General features: G+C 39.5%; 1 protein-coding gene across 2 annotated transcripts; it reads left to right on the forward strand.

Moving 5' to 3' along the window:
* The first annotated feature begins 6,883 nt into the window (after positions 1-6,883).
* Positions 6,884-21,310, forward strand: LOC309359854 (F-box/LRR-repeat protein 21-like). 2 transcript variants are annotated; one of them, XM_081894095.1, is made up of 7 exons: positions 6,884-7,086; positions 7,918-8,003; positions 10,647-10,746; positions 15,920-16,379; positions 17,612-17,734; positions 18,179-18,350; positions 19,451-21,310. In XM_081894095.1, the coding sequence occupies exons 4-7, from the start codon at positions 16,008-16,010 to the stop codon at positions 20,092-20,094; spliced, it is 1,311 nt and encodes a 436-aa protein (XP_081750221.1). In that variant the 5' UTR covers positions 6,884-7,086; positions 7,918-8,003; positions 10,647-10,746; positions 15,920-16,007; the 3' UTR covers positions 20,095-21,310. The 2 variants fall into 2 exon arrangements, with proteins under 2 accessions (XP_081750221.1, XP_081750222.1); XM_081894096.1 differs by having other exon boundaries at positions 10,652-10,746.
* The last annotated feature ends 2,890 nt before the right edge of the window (positions 21,311-24,200 follow it).

The raw sequence follows: 24,200 nt of genomic DNA on the forward strand, positions 1-24,200 counted from the left end.
GTGCATAGTCTCCTGCCAGCACTGGAAGGTTGCACTTTTGCAACCATAATGTGGTAGTACCCCCTTGTGGCCTGCCACAGCACTGCTGCTTCTTAAACATGAATTGTTTCCGGTCGCAATCAGGGTGTATGGGAATGAGAGTTTGAAAGTAACCTTTTCATTATTACGTCCTCCAAAAGTCACAGGACCACCTTCTATCGTATATACTAATGGCAAATTCATTCCAAGCTCCAATCATCATGCAGCCAGTGGTACCAAACACTAACCACACACAAGAGGAAAGTATCGGAAGATTTAAGGGAACATTAAGGTTTGCAAAAGTACCAGGTCACTTGCTTGCTCAGATGCAAGGGAACATAGAGTGTCCGTCGAGGGCAAAAATCTGGAGGAAACCTGAGAGAAGTGGGAATGCAATGGTGTATGCTAGAAGCAATATGTTTTGTGAGAGGAAGGGGAAACTATAACGCAGCTCTGTCCAGCATTTCATTCCACTTTGTCTGGGTTCTGACTGATCGATTTATCAGTAATCCAGAGACAATAAAGTTGCAACTAAGTCTGCTTCCCATCTCTCCCACTGAGGTGGCCTGATAGTTATGGGAAGAGAAAGGATTCAGATTATGTGACTTTTATGTAAAAGGTAATCCAATTACATTACAGAAATATAGAGACACAGACTCTTAGCTGGCTGAGGATTTATCAATTCCAGCACGTATTGGCTAGTCAAAGCCACTTGTAGGATTTGAAAGGATGTTTATTAGTACAGAGTAATAAGAATAGAAGGATGGGATCAGCTCTCTGTACAGACTGGAAATGCCCAGTAGACTTTTACTGGGATTGAAATGAGAAAAAAAAGCAGCTTTTACTGAAAATTTGTAGGACAATTTATGACTATCTAAACCATATAAATTAGTATCCACTAATATAAAGGAATGCTCATTAAAAATTAAACATGGAGGGCACTATACACTGGCACAGATTTATAGAAAAACATCTGGACATCCCTCGTGGGGTCAATTTCAGCAGACTACTGGCACAGGGGCCCAGTCCAGGTCTGGAACATCTTTCTTCAAAATAAAAGCAGTCAGATTGAGCACACTTACTTAAAGACATGATCGAGGTAACAGTGTAGTTTGGCACTTATCATAAGACTTTTAGCGATAGCCTGGGTAAGTGGTTTGTTTTTAAAATCTGTATCTTGCCACGTGGCAAAAAAAAATACTCAGGGTTGTTAACAAAACATAAAACCCATAACAGCAAATCTGTAAAAATTCAATATACCATATTTTTCGCCCTATAGGATGCACTTTTTCCCCTCCAAAAATGAAGGGGAAATGTGTGTGCGTCCTATGGGGCGAATGCAGGCTTTCGCTGATGCCTGGCGAGCGAGAGGCATCGGTGCGCACTGACACCTCTCGCTCTCCAGGCTCCAGGAAGCTATCCGCCCTCCGAAGGACGCCCCGTGCTTCGCGCAGGTGTCTGCAAGCCTTGCGCACCCGGGGGAACTCCCCTGGGGTCGGGGGAAGTTTCGCGCAGGTGTCCGGAAGCCTTACGAGCCTGGCGGGAGTTGTCGCCAGGCTCGCAAGGCTTGCAGATAGCAGCCTGTTCTGGGGGCGGGGGGCGGGGGAAGCTCAGGCTTTCCCCGCCCCAGCCCCGCGGCTGGGGGGGAAATAATTTTTATTATTATTCATTCCCCCCCCCCAAAAAAATGAGGTGCGTCCTATGGGCCAGTGCGTACTATAGGGCGAAAAATACGGTATTAAAACAATTCAACATAATGAAATGGGCAGAAAGACTACAGGTGTTGAATTAGCAACAATCTAAAATCTTCAAAAACTCCCAATAACATTTGTTTAAAAACAGTTCCGGAATGCAATTAATTTTCATTTTGTTGTTGGAGTAAGATGGTCTTCACACATTTTCTACAAGAAGGCCTGATGAATGTCTCTAGAATGGAGTTCCACAATATGGATGACAATATCAAAAAAGCCCTGGCCCTCAGGCCTAAGGTCGGGGGGGGGGGAATGTGACTAGAAATTAACCAGAACCCAGTGAAGTTCTTTCATGATGGTGGTTCCTGTGCCTTATACCCCCAAACAAAATACCAATAGATTATTTATTTATTTATTTATTTATTTATTTATTAAATTTGTATACTACCTTTTATCCACAGATCTCAGAGAGGTAATTATTTTATATTTGCTATTAATTACTTTGGAGAAGGAAAACAATTGCTATTACAGCTACTGTGGATACAATGATAAAGGGGGTTAGAAAATATGGGAAATATGAGTGTTTACTTTTTTTGTAACACAGTTTCTATTCATTTTCTTCTTTAAAATTTTTAACATGGTTGCATTGAAATGCAACAATTACATAAAAATAAAAATAAAACAAGAAACACTCAAACGTTTCTGAATATACTAGCCAAGTTGTAGCAAAATGTAAATACCAAAATGATTACAAATATGAAACAATGTATAGTAATATGTATTGCTTGGATTGGTGGCCATAAATAAAAGACATTTTGTATCCATTAGAATTTATAGAAAGAGGAGAGGGAGGGGAAAGGGGAAATATGGTAAAAGGAAAGATGTTCTTCATGCATGCCAGACTGTGCTGTAAACTATGGGTATTGTTCTCCCATATGCAGGACTATTTCTGTAATCAATAAATCCATATCACTGCCTAAAATTTGTCTTTCTTTTGGCCTCTTGCTACTTTTAAATTATTGTGTCAGTTTTTCCCAATAATGCTGTTTGCCAGATTACACTATGCCATTGGTCCATAGTTAACAATTGTAATGATTTCCATGTCCTGGCAATAGTTGTTCCTGCAAGGGTTTATAGATGTGTTGTGTGTTCTGTTTCCAACATCGTATGTCCATATTTGTTGTTTCCCATCCCTTGATATAATTTGTCTAATATACAGTAATTTGTTTAAATTATAAGTAACACAAATGTATCCCTATCGTGTTTTATGACTTCCCTGATACTGTATGTGTGAGCTGGAACTGGTCTGTGACCGAAATAATAAATTCAATCGATGATAAGTAACTTGAATGCCTAAGTATCTGAAGCTTTTTCTCACTACTGGGATTTGTAATATTTTGGAAGCTTCCTGAAGTTGTGGGGGAGCATGAAAGAATATTATTTTCAATTGCTAAAAATTTACCTTAAGTCCAGAGACATTAAAAAATGGTTTCCAATTCTATACTCAATAACCTTCCAGTGTTAAGCAAGTCTGATGCAGATAAAACCAGACCGTTGGCATAAAGTCCCAGAATGCATTCCATTCCATTGATAGTTACACCATATCCTGCCAGAATTTGGCATGATTTCATTGCCAGTGGTTCTTTATTAGAGTATTGTTGGCTTTTTAATGTCTTATGTAGATTGTTCAATTTCATTGTTCTGTCTGGGACAATGACAATAAAGATTATCGCATTGTATTGTAAATAATGGGCAAACTTGTTTTGTCTCACGGCTAAGTTGACATGAATATTTATTTTGTACTGAAGCTAGGTATACCATGGAGTAGGGTTGTGCTAAATAATGGGGATGTGTCTTTAATAATTTCAGGAAAATATTTGGCAAGCCTAGTTTCTGTCACTGTTGAAATTATGTGACAATTATTATCTGAAGAAGTGTGCATGCACACGAAAGCTCATACCAAGAACTAACTTAGTTGGTCTTTAAGGTGCTACTGGAAAGAATTTTTTTTGTTTTGATTATGTGACAATAGATTTCTATATCAATTTAAGTTCAAAAAGCTTATTTCATGCACTACAGTACATGCTGTTTGTCTTATCAGTCTTACCTATTTTTAAACAGGTGAAAGAACCCATGGCATGGATGAACTAGCATTTTATTTATAGAACTGATGTTACATCATGCTGACACATCATGTTGACCCTTTTCTTTAAAACTGCCTATATTTTTTTAAAGCAACACAAAACTTCCTTGAAGGCTGGAAAGTACAGACAAACTGTATATGTCTTGACTCTCTTTATGATGCAGTTTTTTTATATAAGAAAACCCCAGAGATATAATTCCTCCTTTCAAAAAATAAAGAACTAAATAAATTGCCAAGACCCACTAAAGAACATTGCATGGCACACAGCCCTGAACACTGCTGGTGACTAACAGAACTACTAGCCAGCCTTCATGAATGTTGACATACTAACCTACTTTGAAGGTATTAATGCTGCTACCACTTCTGTCTCCTTGGCAATTTCAGCTCATTAGAACTGCAGTATCTAATTATAATAAGACCATTATTTCAATTTTAAAGAATTAGAATAGTGTTCTGAAATTTATTCCTGTTAACTAGTTCATCTGAATACGTATATTTATGTGATAACAATCTTGTGCAGCTTTTATTGCCTTTCTAACCCTGAACTATTTATATTTGCACCAGACAAGTCTGTGCATGACACTGCAAAATAAACTGCAGTGCAAATTTTCATCCTTTGACTGTTGTGCATGTGGAGGTCTTCTTCTCTGTGCACATACTTAGTTCAATTGGGGTAAAAGTAAGCAATTAAAGAGGCAATTTCAAGTCTATACGCAAATGACTAAAGGAATTCATGGATTGCATCTCCTTGATAAATAATTTAAATAAATAAAATAATTGATAAATAATTTATCAAGGATGAAGCATTGTTTGTTTTGGTACATAGAATAATAGCAGAAATGCTACTAGAAGTCACCCACCCCAATCCAATAGCTTGGTGATGAGTGCATTGGGATGTGATGAAAGGTCAAAATTTAAATATGCTATACCTCCAAATTACTCCTGAAATGCTTTGTGCTACATTGTGTCTGTTTGCCTTGGTGTAAAACCATGCAAATGCATTGGTCTTTAGGAAAATTGGAAGCACACTAAGACCACCTCTACCCCCAGCTATCTACCCCCAGATGCCATATAAATGTGCTGCCCTTTTACAGCTACTGAATGTACCAGGGTAGGTTATTGATTATTTTTCCTCTGATGATGTGTGGTAGGCTCCTGATACTTTCTAAAGGCAACAGTGCAGGATTTCAACACATTTCCAGTATCATTTAAAAAGGTATTGGGTGAAGAACTAGATCCAGCCAGCAGGCCCAATTCTGAACTCTCCCACCCTTTCCTTGCAGGCTTTGACAAATGAGTGGCGCTCCTCTCCACAATGGCAGCAGGACTCAAAATAATAATAATAACAATCATTTGTGGGCACTATTCAAGTTATACATGTGTAGGACCATCCTTCACATCGCTTTGTTGGTTTTGGTTACGTCTTTTGTGTTTTCATTTTGTTATTTTTATGTTGTGAATTGCCCTGTGATCTTTGGATGAAGAGTGGTATACAAATTAAATAAATAAATAAATAAATAAATAAATAATAAATGCTTGTGCTTATAGCAACTTGTGACTTGCTGTAAGCACCAATGAGTTAATCGGTTTTGACAACAAGTCCACTTTGCTCAGGGTTTCACTGCTTGTTTCACTTGCTCAGGCTCCTGCTTGTTTATTTGTAGCTGTGTCACTATCTCTCCTACATCTGATGCCACATGTCAGCAAAGGAGGTGGTAGGTATGGTTTGGGGGAAATGGACTCACAGGTAAAAATGGGGGGGGGCTGTGCTAGGCGCAGAAGTTCTCTACCCCCTAGAAAAGGCAACCCATTTCTCAGGAAACGAGTCAGGGGAAAAGGGAGGGGGCTGTTAAGGCAAGCCTGATGTTTTGGGTGGAATTCCAAAGTCCCTACAGACTATTAGGGGTTCATGATATTCCAAAATTATGCATTATGACTCTCTGCATTCGAATCAACCTATTCCTTACAGCTGCACTCAACCAACCACATTGGCTCCACCCTGCACCCTTCTGATGTTCACATTTCCAACAGCCTCCTTTAGCCAGTCAGCTAAACTGGGGAATGCTCCCCATTTTAATATCCTTCCAGCACATGAAGCGACCACTTAATTCAACTGATTTCATTCCCTAGGCAGGGATGTGGTCCAGATGTTGCTGGACCACATACTGTCCCCACCCAACTCCCATCTACTCTGTATTGAAACTGTGTTCAGAAGCTCCATTACTTGCGCATTTGCCAGCCTGGCCAAATGGCAGGCCATAAATTTAACATATACACAATAAATGCCCCTGCCATTGGCTATGCCATCTGAGACTAGTAGAAGTTAGTCGTCCACAGCATTTACATTTCAAAAGTGCTTCGGCTCCAGCCCTATGAAGTGTTAAAACACATGCACTCAGTCTACAAAATAATTCTCTAACAGTGAAAGCAGCAGATGCCCTACTGGATTTTTTTCACTCAGCTTCCTTTTCCTCCTGTTTTTAGCCTTCCATCAGCATGACCAAATGGCATCTTCGTCACAGCTGCTCCTATTGAGAGGCAATAATTCTCTAACCCTATTAACAACTGCGCCTGCTACCCTACCTCTGCTTCAGAGTATCAGACGAAGTGTGTATTACACACGAAAGCTCATACCTTAAAAGCTTATATTTAGTTGATCTTTAAGGTACCACTAGAATTATTTAAAAATATTTTTTTCATCTTGTTATTTATTATGCTATCCTAGTGTAAGCGGAGTTCCCTAAAGCTAAAGCACAGGCCTTTTCTACCATTTTAAGCGTCGCCATGGCAACCCCTGACAAGCACAAAATGGTGGCGGGAGGCACGCAGCCCCGCCCACCCCCGTATGCGCGCGCTACTACAACCCCGCACCAGACCTAACCGAACCCGACCTGCTTTTCGGCTCCAAGGGAGGGAAAGGCTCGCCTGTCGTAAAAAGAACGCGGCGAAGCGGCAGAGTGCGGAAGTGAGCGACGAGGAGATCGAGATGCGCACGCGCCGGAATCTAGGTCAACGGAGCTGGGCACGCTCGCGCATGCGCCAGAGGGGAAGGAAAGGAGGCGAGGGTGGGTGCGGGTCAGGCGTTGAGGCAGCTCCTCCTTCAGTCCGCCGCCGCGGAAGTGACAGGGCTTGTTGTGGGGTCGAGGTGGCGCCGCCGACTTGTTTTTCCTTGCCTCCCTCCTCCGCCTGCCCGCCCGCCACTCGCGTCCTGGCACGAGCCTTCGGGATTCTGAGGTGAGCGGGGAGGGGGCGCCTTGGGTGGGGCGGGCAGCATTAGCTCCTGCGCCACAGACGCAACAAGGCCCGTTTGGGGGGGGAGGGCGGGGGGCCGCGGCGGAGAAACGGCCGCCTTTCAGGGCCTGGAAGGCGTCGGGGGCGTTGGAGGCGCGGCTGAGCCAGGATACGGGAGAGGAGCAGCCGCCTCTGCCGCGAGTCCCCATTGGCCCGGAGGGCGGCGGTGGGGCGTCCGCCAGAAGTGCGCGGCTGGGGGCGTCCGTTGGGATCCCTCGCGCCTTCCTTCCCCTGGCAGAAGTCACGAAGCCTGTTTGGAAGTAGGTGGCAGTTCTCGAGGGAGGGAGAAAGAAGCGACTTTTTTGGGGGGGGGCACGAGGAAGAAGCAAAGCCGTAGCCTTCCTAAATCATAAAGCGATGCCAGTAATTAGCCCTTAGCCCCCTAATGCACCCTGAGCTGAAAATCTGCTTCTGACGTAAAAGAGTGCGCGTCCGTATACGCCTTGAGCGACTGTTTATAAACAGCCCTGCAGCTGCTGACAGGTAAATAGACTTATCTGCCTTTCGTTTGCCTGTCAGTGTGCTCGCAGCCAGTGGGACAAAACGGTGCAGTTGATGCGCTTTCGCTGCTGGAAGCTTTTCTCTTTTTTTACCAGGAAGATTTTTTTAAAGGGAGAAAAGAAAAACAATTAACCCACACAGCTAGTATTGGGCACCTAATGAGTTGTTACTTGATACTTAACATTGTGCTCTTGTGGTTTAGTACACGGGCTCTTTTCTTCGTAGGGGAAAGTGAACTGTTAACTTGACTCAATTCTGATTTTTACCCAGCAGGTTTTGAAAAACAACAGTGTTGAATGAAAAATCTAGGGACCTTCATTGCAAGTTTGAGTGCTTAACACCAGACTGAACAAACAACAGTAGGTAGCTTTTTATTTCACAAATAACTGCACGAGCTAATATATCATGAAATTTGTTTGCTAAAAATGCATTTTCTGGTATGTGTCCAGTGAGCTTGTCATTGAAAGACCGCTTAAGAGTGGTGATGTTAAACCCAATGTCAATTTTCTTTGAGATGGTAGAGATTTTAAATATCCTGTTTGATTCCTTGCTTAGTTCTTGAAGATGGTCAGTTTTTCTACACCAATTTTCTATGCAGCAGATAAGGATAGTAGGACTGTTTACATCTTCACATGGATTTTACTGCAGAACTATGAGTTCCAGTTATTAACATATATCTGAATCTAGTGCAAAAGGTACATAGTCACATGGTAAACAATTGTGTGGAAATGTGTCAACTATTTTTTTTATTTTCTTTGCTACCATCTGAAGATCACAGGGCAATATACAACTAGAAATGACAGCTGTTTTTAAATGAGTTATAAAGCAATATAACATGATTATGTTTGCACATCATCCTTAACAGCCATTACATGTTGTTTCCTGTTACTTTAGTCCAGAATACATTATATTTTTATTTCCAAAACAACCCTCAGTTTACATTTGAGACATTAAAACCTGTAACTTGGTTCTCAGTGTCTAAGTTAATACAACTGGGTCACAGCAAGTATGCTGTCTTCATGTTAAATAGTTGTCGGAATACAAGATGACTTTAAACCTGTATAATGGAAAACTAAACTATTGACAATACATAATATATATGGTAATGTGAGTTATTATGGGACAACTTCTTTCACCTGAGTCTATACTTAATTATTTCAACTGTCTGTGTTTTGGATTGGACATTTTATCTTGTCTTCTTTCAAAACTGTACTGTGTCATGACAGAACTGAAAGTTAGTGAAACAAGCAGTTTCCAGCATATCAGTTTGACTTGCAAATGGCAAAGTTTGTGTTCATTAATTCTCTGAAAATACCATGAATTGGGTCAAGTCGTCCACTGTGTTTGCACATGCCACACTACGCTTACCAATTTCTATTCCAGCATTTGTACTTTAGCCAGTTTGAGATCATTGGCTGAACCTCTGAGAAAAGGAATATTCTCTTAATTTCTAAATTGTACTTAAAACCCCCTCATCAAAAAAAGGTGTACTTCTGTCAGATCTAGAATTCTTGGGTTTTTGTTAGATATGGCACTGTTGGGATGTTGTCCTGATCTGGTGTATGGCTTTCTGCATGATCATCTGAAGGCACCCTTGATTTTTATGAAATTATGCCTTATAAAGAAGCATATGCAGTGTGTGTGTCCTTTTTAAAATACTATTTTTTAAAAAGATCCTGTGCAGAGTCACCCAAACTGCTCTATAAATGCTCAGTATTCATTTTGGGGTCTTTGCATGATAAATATTTTGTTTAAAGTTCTGTGTGTGTTTTATATAAAAAGAAAACTAAATCAAAGTATTATATAAAACAGAATAACCCGTTACATAAAACCGTGGCAGAATTAAAGCAGAACTAAAAACGCAATTAGGGAGCATATGGTGAAAAGTGTGTTTTAATACAAAATAATTTAAACAGCAGTTGAGTCTGCTCTTCAGGGTTTTCTTTTTAATAGGAAATTTTGGGGAGAGGGGAAAGATTGTGGCTTGGATTTTATGTACTGATGGAAAGAGGTGTGCAGTGAGTGACTTTCCTCCTTCTGAAAAGCCTCGCCACAAGGCTCAAGGGACTGAGATTGCTGAGGGAAGTCACCGAAGGCACATTCAGTTGAGAATGTTGTCTACTCTTGGAAGGTGCCTCCACCTTCTTGCAGTTACCTTCAGTCTCCTGTGCCATAGCTCACCCTATTCAGTAAAGGCATTTCAGGGGACTGCTAGGGAAAGAAGATGGAAAAGCCATCTTCTGCTCTCCCCCTGCCATCAGGAGTTGGATTCAAGCTGTTGTGTATGCAACAGCAGCATCAGTCCTTGGGGAAAGGGTGGGGGCGGAACTGTGGTGGCAAAACTCCAGATTGCTTTTTGCACTTGGGAAGTATTTGTAGTTTAAAGGGATCAGTTGAATCTATAATGGCACCTTATGAGAATGAATGCTCATAATTTAAAAAATAAAAAGGTGCACACACTCCAGGATCTTATACATAATTTATCAGGTCCAGTGATGAAGTTATAAGGTGTTCGTTGGATTGAGGATTGCAGATTGAATGTTAAACATTTTCCACTCCTAAAACTGGAACTTTGTTTCCAAGGGAGAAGAAAATTGACTTTTTTGGTACAGTGGTACCTCCAGTTATGAACTTAATTTGTTCTGGAGGTCTGTTCTTAAGCCGAAACCATTCTTAACATGAGACACGCTTTCGCTAATGGGGTCTCCTGCTGCTGCCACGCCGGCGGCATGCGACTTCCGCTTGCATCCCGGGGCAAACTTTGCAACTAAGGGCATCTACTTTCGGGTTAGCAAAGCTCATTACCCGAAGCATTCGTAAGGAGGACAGTACGTAACCTGAGGTTCCACTGTATCTTCCTCTCTCTGTGTCAGAATAGGTGAAAATCTGAACTCTGTGAAGTTGTAGTTCTTAAATTCCCACATATTATAGGAAGATTACAAACTCACTCTGAAATTCTGTTTTGGCAAACTAAATTAAAATTTCTTTGATATTTTACCTAGCCTAGAAGTGCAAGCAGACAGATGTGGGTGATTGACTCATGGACGCAGATAACCCAGTTCATTCATCCAGCGTTAACTATAATTTGGACACATTCTTTAGGTAAGAGAATGTTGGTACAAAAATGTATTGTATAGTTTGCTTTGGGTTTAACATTGCCATATTAGTAATAGCTGAATGTTATCCATAAATATTTGTTCATTGATGTGCTTTCTGTGCTTTGTGCAGCAATAAACAGGCTATCTATGCTATGATATCCATCAAGTTCTGTTGCTAAATAAACCAGAAATATGTCTTCTGTATGTTTTTGAAATAAAATGCAAAAGAAATATCAAGACAACCACTTCATTTCAAAGAATTAATAGTGAAGAGTATTTTAATCTTCAATGAGATATTAATGTAACTTTTTAGCAACTGTTACTAACTTTTAAAATCCAGTTCCAGATGTCTGCATCTAATAATATATCTACAACCAAAATACTGCCTTAATAGTTAAAATACAGTGATACCTCTAGTTACGAACTTAATTTGTTCCAGGGGTCTGTTCTTAACCTGAAACTCTTCTTTAACTAGAGGCGTTCTTTCGCTAATGGGGCCTCTTGGCGGCATACGATTTCTGTTCTCATCCTGGAGCAAAGTTCTCAACTCGAGGTAACTCTTCCAGATTAGCGGAGTTTGTAACCTGAAGCATTTGGAACCTGAGGCATTTGTAACTCGAGGTACCACTGTATATTCATTCGAAGAGTGCCTAACCAGAATGCCTAACCAGAATGGGAGTTTTAGAACTTTTGAGAAAAAGATGATTTGCACTTAGCAGTCTGCCAGTGAGAGACAGTTACCATCTCTGCCTTACATCTTCCACTCCTTGTACTTTAGTTATCTTCTGGGCAGCTTTTCCGCGAGCCAAGCTGAAAGAATCTGGCCCATCCTTTATTGGTCACAGCTGAGTTCCTGACATCCTCTTCTCTCTTGCAGGGAGGAGTCTTAGGTCTTAGAGCAGATTCCCATCCATGTTACTCAGAAGCAAAACCCACTGTATTCATGGGAGTTTATGTTCCAGCGATAACATAAGGAGAGAGCTGTTGGATGAGACCAAAGCTCAGCATACTGTTTTCCAGCGTGACCAGCTAGAAAGTCCACAAGCAGGGCATGTAGAAATAGCCCTCTCTTGTATTTGCTCCTGAACAACTAGTGTTTTGTGGCAGGGATAAATAATCATCCTAACAAGTAGTCATTGACACATTAGTCACCATAAGCTAATCACTTTTAAAGCCCTCTAAAGTAGTGATCATCACCATAGCTCGTGGCACCCATTTCCTTTAATTATGCTCTATGTGAAGTATTTTATTTTTTCAGTCCTAAATCTAAACAGCTTCCTTGGAAACGGTTAGATTGTTCTGAGAGAGGGGGGAAAGAACCCTTTCTCTGTGCCCTTCATCCACAACATGCTTAATTTTCAAATCTTGTCATAACCCCTTCCCTGGTCACCTGTTTTCTGAAGACCCCAAATGTAGTTGCATCTCTCTTTAGAGAAGATGCTCCTTATCAGCCTTATTCTTGAGTTTTCGCATTCCTGAATAATTTGATCTCATGCACTTTGATGATCTGCCTTAACTCTAGGTTATATACAGGTATGAAAGAATTAGAAAGTATTGGCTCAATACTACTTCTTAGGGGATCCTACATTTTATTTCCTTCCCTTGTGAGAACTGCTTTCATCCCATAAGTGTCCATAGGATTGCAGCCTTAGTTCCCTGTTTTGCACAATACTTTTTGGAGTATCTTTCCCTTTTCTGAACTTTGCCTAACTGCACAGAGATTCATTAGAATCTATTAGAGCAATTGCAGCTTTCCTACAAAAGAACAAATTTAAGAAGCAATCATGGGAAGAAGTCAGCACTACTGAATCCCAGCTTCAAAACTGTTCTATGATTTGTTGCTGGGTTGGCATTCCATTCCATTAGTCCAAAGCTCTTTCAGGGCTTTTAGTTTTCCTACTTGTTGCAAGCATGTTAATACAAATTGTGCTTAGTTTACAGAATGGAAATTGCCTGGTCAGCTTGCTAGGCAGGCTTGCCTTGCTAATAAGTATTGAGGGGACATCCCTGACCTGCTGCCATTTGCTGCCCTGTCCTCTGTATCTGGTTTCGTTCCGATATAACACTGGACACACCATAACTGAGCCTGGGTGAACCTTGAATTGTTTATCATATTTTCAATACTTAAACAGTTGTAATTTTCTTAGTTGAAGTATAAAGGCATATGTTTGGATATAGTCAGGTTTGCCAAGCTTTTATAAACTGCATGGTACATTCTTCTGTGTTAGAAGTCTTGCTCCATTGGTGTTTTTCTTTCATGAAATTAATCAGTTCCAGATATTTTGAATTTCAAACCACTAGTAGGAAGTGATTTACTTGCACAAGTCATAGTTCCAAAACTTGACTGCGTCCCTCATATGGGTTTCCTAGACTTGGCAGGTCGTTTTTTCTTTGGCGGATGACTTCATAGGTCAGCCATTCTTCTAGGACCCCACCCTGCTCTCCAGTTAAGGAATCTTTTCACACAGACAGGATGACTCATCAATGGGATGGCTGTTCTGACACCATAAAGGTACTTGTATTAGACAGGAATTTCCACATTCTCTAGAGGTATGTGTGCAAGTGCACCTCTAATTCAAGGCTAGGTGACTTGTACAACTAGCCATTAAGCTGTAGTTGACTTAACGGGGGGGGGGGGCAAGCTTGAATCTATTTGGAGACACTTTGGTTCACATGCAATGTTTTTGTCTTAACTATTAATTTGTTCAGAGAAAAGTACTAACTACAGCTTTATAATTTCTAGATGTGCAGAATTAGTCGTTCCTACAGTATTGCTCTGCATTCTGGTCAAACTGGCTGCATGTATGTAACCTGAAGCATATGTTAACCCGAGGTACCACTGTAAACCATTAGCTATGATTTAGCATGGTATGCTAACACTACCATTGTCACATGCTCTCATTTGTTTGTGGGGTAGATTATAAAATGAATACAGTGGTACCTCGAGTTACATACGCTTCAGGTTACATATGCTTCAGGTTACAGACTCCGCTAACCCAGAAATAGTACCTCAGGTTAAGAACTTTGCTTCAGGATGAGAACAGAAATCGTGCAGTGGCGGCAGCAGGAGGCCCCATTAGCTAAAGTGGTGCTTCAGGTTAAGAACAGACCTCCGGAACGAATCAAGTACTTAACCCAAGGTACCACCGTACAGCAGTCACAGCTTTATAGTTTGTGTCATTTTATAGGTATATATTTTGGTTGCTTTGTCAACTAAGTATCAGAAAACTATACTATGACTTTCACAGCTGATGTTTTAGAGATGATACTGTAATAGTACCTGAATATTATTACTAAGACTGTAGTTCTCACTTTGCTTACCTGCGAGTAAGGCCTATTCAGTCAGAATTACCTCAGAGTGGACTTGTGTGCTGTAAATTGTCCTTGTTTGCTAGTAATGTTTTGGTGATTGGAGGACACATTTAATTATCCCAATAAATGACTGATGCTAGCAGCCAGGGACTCCAGCAGCATTCTTTGGGACCCCCCCCCCCCCCCCGCCGCTTGCCTGCTATTCATCTTCTCTGAATATAAGTGTTTCTTAGAGCAATGTGAACCTTCAGCTTCAATATACTATTTATCTTTCCTCTGGAAAAGCACTGTCTTTCAGCATTTGTCTGCTCTTTATTTTTTAAAAAATGGATTACTTAAGTGGTCCAGGCCTTCGCCAGGATTAGAGAACCACTTGTTCTAGAGCAAAAAGGTTGATGAACTCCATCTTGGCTCATACTTAAGACCTCTAAGCTTAACTCCCCCCCCCCCCAAAAAAAAGCCCCAGCAACATTGGGTTACATAGAGTGAGTGTTCGTCCTACTCAGAGTAGACTCATTTAAGTTACTAGGCCTCACTAAGATACATTAATTTTAATGGGTCTACTCTGAACAGAACTAGCATTGTTCCTATGTTATATGTCTGTCTTGGCTGCAAATTTCTGTAACCTATACGGTACAAGATTATCTTTCTTGTCCTCATCTTACATTGCTAAAATATTTTGGGTTTTATCCAATGGTGTCACTCAGCAAGGTGAAGGGGGGAAACAATTTCTAGCAATTCCCCATTCCCCAAGTCCTAAATACAGTATTGAATTATAAGATTCTCCAGAACAGATGGGGCAGGGAGGAAGAAGGGAGAATTTACCAAAATTGTTTCGCTCTGCTGGTGAAACGTTCTGCTGGTAAGTGACACAGTTGGACACAACCTTCTTTGTGGAAGATTTAACCTTTAAGATTAAACCTCTTAATATTTTTATCATTAATGAAAGGATTTGAACTTCTACCAAAAAATTATAATTCACAAAATTAAAAGCACCTTTTTAATTGATTTAAAACTTTCATTTGGTTAATCTTAAACAGTGGGCTGGGACCTACTGATGGGCCCTGGGCCACTTTCAGGGAGGCCACAGCATGCCCAGTACTTGAACTATTCTCTTGGCATACCATAAGCTTTTGGTTGAATCAGTGTCAGCACAGCCACCATTTTTGCATGCTGAGTAAAAGTTGCCAGGGATGCAAGTTAATAAATATAATAGCAATCATTAACTAGGAATAGAAAGGAAGGGAATCGGGTAGAAGTGAATGTAGAAACAACAGAATGGAGGAATGGCTGTTGGAGATAAGATATGAGCTGAGTGCGAAAGGAGAATGGGAGTAGAAATTACAGCAGATGAATAAAAACACCTTTAAAAGGCATGTATAAAAGGGGGAAATACCAAAGAAAACTTATTTCCTGTTTCTGCTTAAAATTTGGAAGTGGGTAAGTTGTGATACTCTAGAGCAAATGTCAGTACTTATTTTAGGAGAGCTGAGAACTCCTTGCCACAAGAAAAATACTGTAGCCATATGTTTCATATATCACTTGTCATTAGAACATGATTCCCAACTAATTATGTCAAACTGTGCTTATACCTGCCAATATTTTTTGACTAGCTGTGCAGCTGAACATGCTTGCAAACCTCCCTGTGATTGGGAACACTACCTTATCACTGTTTCTGATCATTCCAAATAAAAGGAGTGAAACATGCATGTGCCCCACCCCCCCTTTAAGTTTAAGTCCTTATGCATTGTTTTGAAAACTGGGACAAAGGATCAAACAATATTATAGCTTACAAAAGCAAAGTTGCAAGATATACTTTGGAATTCTAATTATTTTGTTTGTTACGGCCCTATGTACTTTTATAGAGATCTACAGTACTTGAAAACTTTCAGAAAGCTTTGCAGCTTCTATACCTCTCAACAGTATTGTACCTGAAATCATTTTGCTCTCGGAATGAAGAGGATCAGGCAGACAGCTAAAGCTGAAAATCCAGTTCTTCAAACACTACAGAGGACAAAAAAGCAGAAAACTGGTTTTTACAACACCCTGTTTGCTACATCTCATCCTTTTACCTTGATGGACTGGGGAAGTCTGCCACACCACGTAGTCTTGCACATCTTCCAGTGCCTGCCTCTTGTTGATCGTGCCCGTGCATCTTCAGTTTGCCGGAGATGGAATGAAGTGTTCCATATTCCTGATCTCTGGAGAAAGTTTGAATTTGAGCTTAATCAGCCTGCTACTTCATACTTGAAGTCTACTCACCCAGATCTTATTCAACAGATTATTAAAAGACATGCTGATCATTTGCAGTATGTCAGCTTCAAGGTAAAGAAGTCTCTTTTGTGTTTTAGTAATAATTAAGAATATATTATGTACATTGAATTTTAGAATATGTATTTGTCAATTTTAAAGAAACTTACTTGTTTAGGCTAGTGTTTACTGTTTTTTTAAGTGTAGAAATATCAAATAGAAATGTGCTGGCAACTGCACGTTTTCTATGTCTCCAATTCCTATCTTCCCAGGGAAACCAGTGTTAAGAGATAATGTGGGCATCTCCTGGATTCAGGATACTTTTTGTTGTTGTTAATTAGGTAGGGTTTACTTTTCAAATGCACCTTCAGCATTATTTCTTTACCAATTTCAGTAAGTGAAGTATAGTGTATTTACCACCTACTTGGAGCATTTCAGGTAGAAATGAAAAGTAGAGAGCCTGAAACCAAGGAGATTCAAATTCAGATTTTGGACCAATCACAATCTCTTGGCTTAACCTACTTCACGGTGTTCTTGTGAAGGTAAAGGAATAGATTTTCTACATCACCTTGAACCAATTTGGAGAAAGGGTAATACTGTAATAGCTTCAGGTTATTCTTATTATTCTTATTTAGTCACTTGAAGGTGTCTAAGTGACTTACATTAAAGAAAAAATATATGCACATATATAATGCTGTTGGAAAAAGGGAGAGATTATATAATAGATTAACATTTCATATTACATACAAAAACAAACCAGCCCTACAAACAGTAACAAAAACATTGGCAGTACTCAAGCAATAAACAAAGCAATACTTGCACGCACTAATGAGCAGATAAACAAATCTCAAGCCCCTCGCTGGTCCAGAAACCATTCACTTCAACCGAACAGTTCCTCTCCCACCTCCCCACCAAGAAGTCTGGCATCAGGTGGTCACTGTCAACCTGCCTTTGGATTAAACTGAATCACTCCAGACATCCTGGAAGGTACACTTCCTTCCAGCAGGTTTGGAGTGACATAGACTGCTTGCATTCCTTTTTCAAACGCAGGGATGCTGTGTTTTATGAAATCAGCACTAAACTCTGTGTCATGCATGCAATACATAGTTGCTGCTCAAGAATCTCTGGGAAGCATTAATGAAGTTGCAGTACAGAATTTTGGACAGGTGTGCTCACTAAGAATCAAAAGTGCTTTGCAATAACTTCAATGCGCAAGTACAAAGCAGCACATGGCTCTCTACATTGCATAATGAATATAATTCAATGTAATGTTGATTTTCACTAAAGTATTGTGTGTTGCCTTTCAGGTTGATAGTAGTACAGAGTCTGCAGAAGCAGCTTGTGACATCCTATCTCAGCTGGTGAATTGTTCTATCAAGACACTTGGCTTGATTTCAACGGCAAAACCAAGTTTCATGAATGTTTCCAAGGTAATATTCCATAGAGTTCTGAACTTGAAATTATGTTTATAAATAAAATGAGGTGGGTCCTGTTCTAAAAGTTAGGTTTACTCTGCATGTAATGAATTTCTAGGGTAATTAGGGGTGAGGTTGGGCATAGTTGCTAATTGCAGTGGCACGGTATTATTGGGACTTCAGTACCAGATTTTTATGCAGGATGTAAAATGAGCATGAGCTTCAGGTTTCTTTTAAAATAACATTTGATTGCTCAATGTCAAATTTTTGACTTCCTCAGCCAGTCAGCAAATGGAGTTAGGAGCTTCCACTTCATAGTGGCCTGTCTGCCAGTTATTTTTTATTTTGTTTGGTATTTTCATACATTTTTCCTTTGAAAAAAACAAGATTTGGGGATAAAATTTTAAAAGTCATATAACTGCATGCCAATGTTTTCTTTCTCCTTTTTTGTCTGAATAGGCTCACTTCGTATCAGCACTTACAGTAGTATTTGTCAATTCCAAGTCATTATCTTCCATCAAGATTGAAGACACACCAGTAGATGATCCATCCTTGAAGGTCCTTGTTGCAAACAATAGTGACACTTTAAAATTGCTCAAAATGAGCAGTTGCCCTCATGTTTCACCAGCTGGTAAGTAATCTGAGAAAACAAAAAGTAATATAAAAGTAGCAGTTCATGATTAATTCCTTCAATTAACATTTTATTTATTTTAAAATCACCTTCATAATTATCAAGGTTCCCTCTTATTTTACCAAGTTTATGAAATTCTTTTATTACAGAAGAAATAAACTGTATATATCATTATTAGCATTACATCTGAAAGAGGATTATGGCTTGTTTCACTCCAGAGATGATTTAGCCCTTATGGTTGGGTTGCAGCAAAACACAAACATTCCCAAAGCAAGAGCCATCTGTGTGTTGACAATGAACTATTAACTTTGATTTATTAAGCTATGTGGCTGCTGCCATAGTCTCTGCTACTCAGATGAAATACCTTTGTAGGCCCAGCATAATGTTTGGAAACTGAAAACAATTAAGAAAATCACAGCTTTATTCTCCATAGACTTCAAATTTTGGTGAATGAATTTCACTAATTGACTATGTTAAGATTTGAGTCCTTTATGCTTGTGTTGCTTGCTTTGTTAATATACTGACAAGTACTGCCTTTCATAGGTGTCAAATCCTTTTGGGTAAATAAAATTGTTGTGAAGGTTTTTGTTCTTGAAACATACTGAGAGAAAATATGCATACAGACAGCAGACTGTACAAAAAAGTTACATTTTGAAGTGCAATTATTTTTCTCAGTGAGCATTTACATTGCTTTCCATTGTGATTGGAACTTCCAAAAACAGTTCTTTACAAGCATTATTTCGTATCCTAGACCTCAATCTAGAATGATTGCTAAAATATCCGCTGAACAATATACAGACCTTCTTACCAATAATCCTCATTTAAAACATACATAATAATAATACATAAATAAGTGATGCATTCAAACAGATATACATGGCAGGCAAAATCCTAGCTCTTATTATAGGCTACGTACATAATGGCACAATCTTATGAAGCTTCACATAAAAGTTGTTAGATAACAGCCTAAGAACTTGATGCTGGTTTCTGATAATTGTGATGTCCTGGAATTGGGAATGTTTTTCAGCATGGTAGAGGTAAACTAAATTAGAGTCTTTCTTTGTACTTAACTTTTCTTTCCTTCTTTTTGTCATTCCTAGGAATTCTTTGTGTTGCTGACCAGTGTCATGGCCTTAGGGAGCTCGCTCTTAATTACTATCTACTAAGTGATGAATTGTTACTGGCTCTTTCAAGTGAGAAGCATGTTAATCTTGAACATCTCCGTATAGATGTTGTGAGTGAGAATCCTGGACAGATTGAATTTCACACTATCAAAAAACAAAGCTGGGATGCTCTCATTAAACACTCCCCTAAAGTCAACATTGTGATGTACTTCTTTCTATATGAGGAGGAATTTGATGCATTCTTCAGGGAGGAAACACCTGTAACTCATCTTTATTTTGGCCGTGCAGTAAGCAAATCAATGCTTGGACGTATTGGACTGAACTGCCCAAGGTTGATTGAATTGGTTGTCTGTGCTAATGGCCTACAGCCCTTGGATGATGAACTCATTCGCATTGCTGAACGCTGTAAGAATCTAACTGCCATGGGGCTTGGTGAATGTGAAGTTACATGTCGAGGCTTCATTGAGTTTGTAAAGATGTGCGGAGGCAGGCTTACCCAGCTGTCCATTATGGAGGAAGTGCTTATTCCAGACAATGACTACAATCTGGATCAAATTCATTCTGAAGTTTCCAAACACCTTGGAAGAATGTGGTTTCCTGATATGATGCCAACATGGTAAAAAATAATAATAAGGCAAATGGCCGAATTGGACAGAACTGGCTGTACAGGGTGTTGCTTTCTATGCAAATAAGGAATCTTAAATATAAACATACTGAATTATTTTCCTCAGTTAATTGCATACCGGCAGTACTATGCCAATCATAAAATGGAATAGAGTATACTGAATAGTGTATACATTGAAAGTATATCCATAAAGTGCTTAGTTTATCCTCCAGTTAATTGGAGTATTTTTAACAGATTTGTATTTAATTGTTAAGCACTTGGTTTAGTACAAGTTACTTTTGTACTAGTATTTCTGGTGTGGCTAAACACTTCGGCCTTCTTCGTAAACTTCTGCCTAATGGGTGTCTGGATTTTGAGTTAAAGTGCTGTTTCTCCTGTTACTATTCCTTTAATTAAAACCAGTGGTTATATACAACTTGTAAACAACAACAGCTTATAGTATGATGCCTGAGGCCTATATTTGTATTAGTATTGTGACAATGCTCAAGCTACAACAGGACAACTGTGTAAATGCACTATTTCACTGTTTCTCTCCCCCCCCAACCCCCCTAACCATCTGAATGCAGCCCTGTTTAGGGAAGCATTTAATGTTTAACAGACTATTGTATTTTAATATTCTGTTGGAAGCTGCCCAGAGTGGCTGGGGAAACCCAGCCAGATGGGCAGGGTATAAATAATAAATTATTATTATAATTATTATAACCAGTTGAAAAATTGCTTATGTAACTGTATAGAAAACATTGGTCAATACATGTCCGAGAGCTTACGGTTTTTCTAGTTACGGGTGGATGGTGGCACTGCAGATGGCAGCCATAGTGATCACAGCAAAGGCAGTTTGGAAACATCTCAGCCTTCCGCCACTTGTAAATTAAGTTATCCTCTTCAGCAATCACTGCCCGTACATGTGCTGTAAGCACAGCTTGAAGCGTGGTAGAATTGCAAGTTCACTTTTCTCCAGCAGCTTTTGTCATCTTGCCAGTCTGATACAAGCAATCATTTGATTTTTCTTCTCTGCCAAACAACCCACAGAGAGAACTCTTACTACTTCCTGTACACAGGATTCCATTATGTAAATAAAACAGATACCAGCATTGAGAAAGGATAGATAATGTATGTCTGTATAGTATTGATGCTACTTATAAGTGATGCCTCTCCAGGAAAATAACTTGTGTTTCTGAATGTTCTGATATTAAAGATACTGGTTACCCGAACCCATAAGTTTATAGAGATATTTCCCCTGGTTGCATTTGTGTGCATGTGTGTGAGAGAGAAATTCCCATCTTTTCTGGTTGGAGCCTCTCAGGTTGTGCTCCCCTTACAGAGAAAAAACAGTTCTTTCTAACCTCCCAACCCGCTACTGAAGCTCAGGGTTCTTGCATCTTAACAGTTGCCTTGGTACTGCTGCAGGATCTGAACTTATGCAAGTGTAAGCAACTCATTGCTAAACAAACAAACACCTTTAGTACAGAGGGGAAAGGAAGAACCATTTGAAAAACCCTATTGGAAAAAGTTTGGCCAGTTTGCCCACTTGTACTATATTTTGGTATTTCTGTTTGCTCCTGCCATGAAAAGTACTTCATGTTGAAAACAAGCATGTCTAGGAGAAAGGTTTGATCTACTTTCCCAGATGCACCATTTTTCTATTGGTTTCCATGGGAGAGTGTGAAAACATTCTCCTGTAGTTTGAAGTTGTGCAGATGACGAAATTTTTCATCCTGAATGAAATACAGAGATTGCTAGCCCAGAGATGTAAGCAAGACTGCTGTGTATTGTGCATACCATCGTATGCCACATATCTCAGAAATAAGCAGAAATGGTCATGTTTAAGGGATGCCTGATTAGAGGTACAATCAGAAGCTCTGCTCTCTTCATTCAATATTTGATAGTACACACCTTTTCTACTTGGGAAGCAGGTGTTTAACTTCAGCTCAGTTCATGCTCTTTTATTTCGTGCAATACTTTATTTGGCAGGCACATTTTATCAGTTGGAGCAGGAATTTGATTGTATATACTTAGTTTAAAGTCCCATTAAATTTAGCGAGATTTATGAAGTAAACATTCATAGGATTGGCTGCATGATTCTGCCTAGACTGACAGCTGGGATTTTAGTAGAGTGGCATAGAAATTACCTAAGCCTCCCACATAAGATCAATTCTGAGTGTTTCATTTTCACATAACATTTCCAGCTCTGAGCCTTGGGTAACTGTAGGAACCAGGCTTTGCTGATGTCAAGTAGAATGTTACCTTAACAAAATTGTTGAAACTGTAACCATGCAAATCTCAACAGCTGAAATGGATGTTCAATGCATAAACAGTGTAGAATTTTAGTACAGATTTTGTTTGTAACCATTTATGCACAATTTCAGTGTAATCCTATGAATGTTTACCCAGAAGTCTGTGTGTTTGGTATTGTAGCCTTAAGTTATGTGTTGTTCACATAAACTAGAGAAAGCAAAATTGTAAGATGAGTGAACCAGTTTCCTTCAGTTCATATAAATTGCTCCAGTTAAAGTACTAATCCACTTTATCACTACAAATGGGAAGGGCATTTTTAAAACTAGGGCGCAGTTGGTGAGGTGTGATTGGAAGAGCAGCAGAGGCCAGGGACTTTGAAGTAAAGTGGAAGACAGCTTGTCTCCTGATGAGTTTCTTGAATCTCATAACCATAGCTCACTACCATTATTGCGCAAAGCTTCCTAAAAGCAAAGCCGACAGTCATATTGTACAGTTCTCCAAACTTTTAACCAAAGCCATCTGTTGTACATTATGGAAAGCTATAGAAGTTTAATCCTTGGTATGTAAAACAAAACCAAGTAGAGCCATTTCTACAAATAATTTTACACCGCTTACTGCTATTGAGCAGTGATATATCAAATAATGTATAATGTTGTCAATGAAACTATTTCAAAACTACGTATATGTAAAGAAAATAAAATGGAATGGAGCTTATTCATTTCAGTTAAGCAAGGCTAGCATACTGAAAGATCTGCTTCCTATGTATGTTGACTATATATAGTGTGTGGGGAAATGCACATAATGAAATTTGATTTTTGACACCTGGAGAAGAGATGGAGTGTTTCATTTTGCTTTTCAAAAGTCAAGGAAGGTTTAACTTTGCTTTTCACTAAAAATACTTATCCCCGTTGCTGCTTTTGAAACCCAGGGCAGCTTCATATTGCAGGTTCAATGAAAAGTAAAAAATTGTGCTGGGGAAAGGTAAAGAGATCCCTGACACTTGAGTCCAGTCACAAACGACTCTGGGGTTGCGGCACTCATCTTGCTTAACTGGTTGAGGGAGCCGACGTTTGTCCACAGACAGTGTTTCCGGGTCATGTGGCCAGCATGACTAAGCTGCTTCTGGTGCAACGGAACACCGAACCCAGAGCAGCACATGGAAGTGCCATTTACCTTCCCACCAGAGTGGTACCTATTTATCTACTTGCACTTTGATGTGCTTTTGAACTGCCAGGTTGGGGTAGAAAAGTCTGTTCCCAGAAAGAAACAACTTGCACCTTTTAAGTAGAGGAAAGTGATTACAATCTTTTTACTGCCTGCTGCAAAGCTCCAGAATGAACTATTTAGGGATAACTTGTAAGGAACAACTTCTATATAGTTATTTATGGGTAATAGCATTTTGCATCTGTATTAAGGTTGTAGATGCAGCTCTCAGTTTTTGCTTTTGCAGATACATTTTGGCAACAACAAGGGTTGGGGAGCTGTTAACTTCTCCAACTTTTCTGTATGAAGAGTGCTGTAGTTTTAAGTGGACCATACTGAAACCAACATCTGGCTAGAACTGATTCCCCAGGGCTGGAAAACAGTATTTCAGCAACAGCTAGAGCTCACTGCCATCATTCTGCCTGCTGAATTTCAAGCACAAACTTGCTACTTCAAGCACAAATGTCACTTTGAGGAAAGAAAACTACAAAAGTATATAAGCTTATGACTGAAATGTTTAGAAGCAGATGGAACATACAATGATGAAGGTACTAATGCATTGAAACAGTTCAAGTTGTGTTGTAGTTCCATATGGCTTCCTAATACTAGAATATGAAATCCAAATTTGGATGAGCCTTAATTTGGATCCAAAACTGCACATCT

This window comes from Podarcis melisellensis (genome assembly GCF_964234715.1).
Source record: "Podarcis melisellensis genome assembly, chromosome: 2".
In the NCBI taxonomy this organism is placed as follows: Eukaryota; Metazoa; Chordata; class Lepidosauria; order Squamata; family Lacertidae; genus Podarcis; species Podarcis melisellensis.

Coding starts and splice junctions, on each gene's coding strand:
- LOC309359854 (XM_081894095.1), top strand. CDS start 16,008: ATGAAGAGGATCAGGCAGACAGCTAAAGCTGAAAATCCAGTTCTTCAA. Junction 17,735..18,178: donor GTTTCATGAATGTTTCCAAG/GTAATATTCCAT, acceptor TTGTCTGAATAG/GCTCACTTCGTATCAGCACT. Junction 18,351..19,450: donor CCCTCATGTTTCACCAGCTG/GTAAGTAATCTG, acceptor TGTCATTCCTAG/GAATTCTTTGTGTTGCTGAC.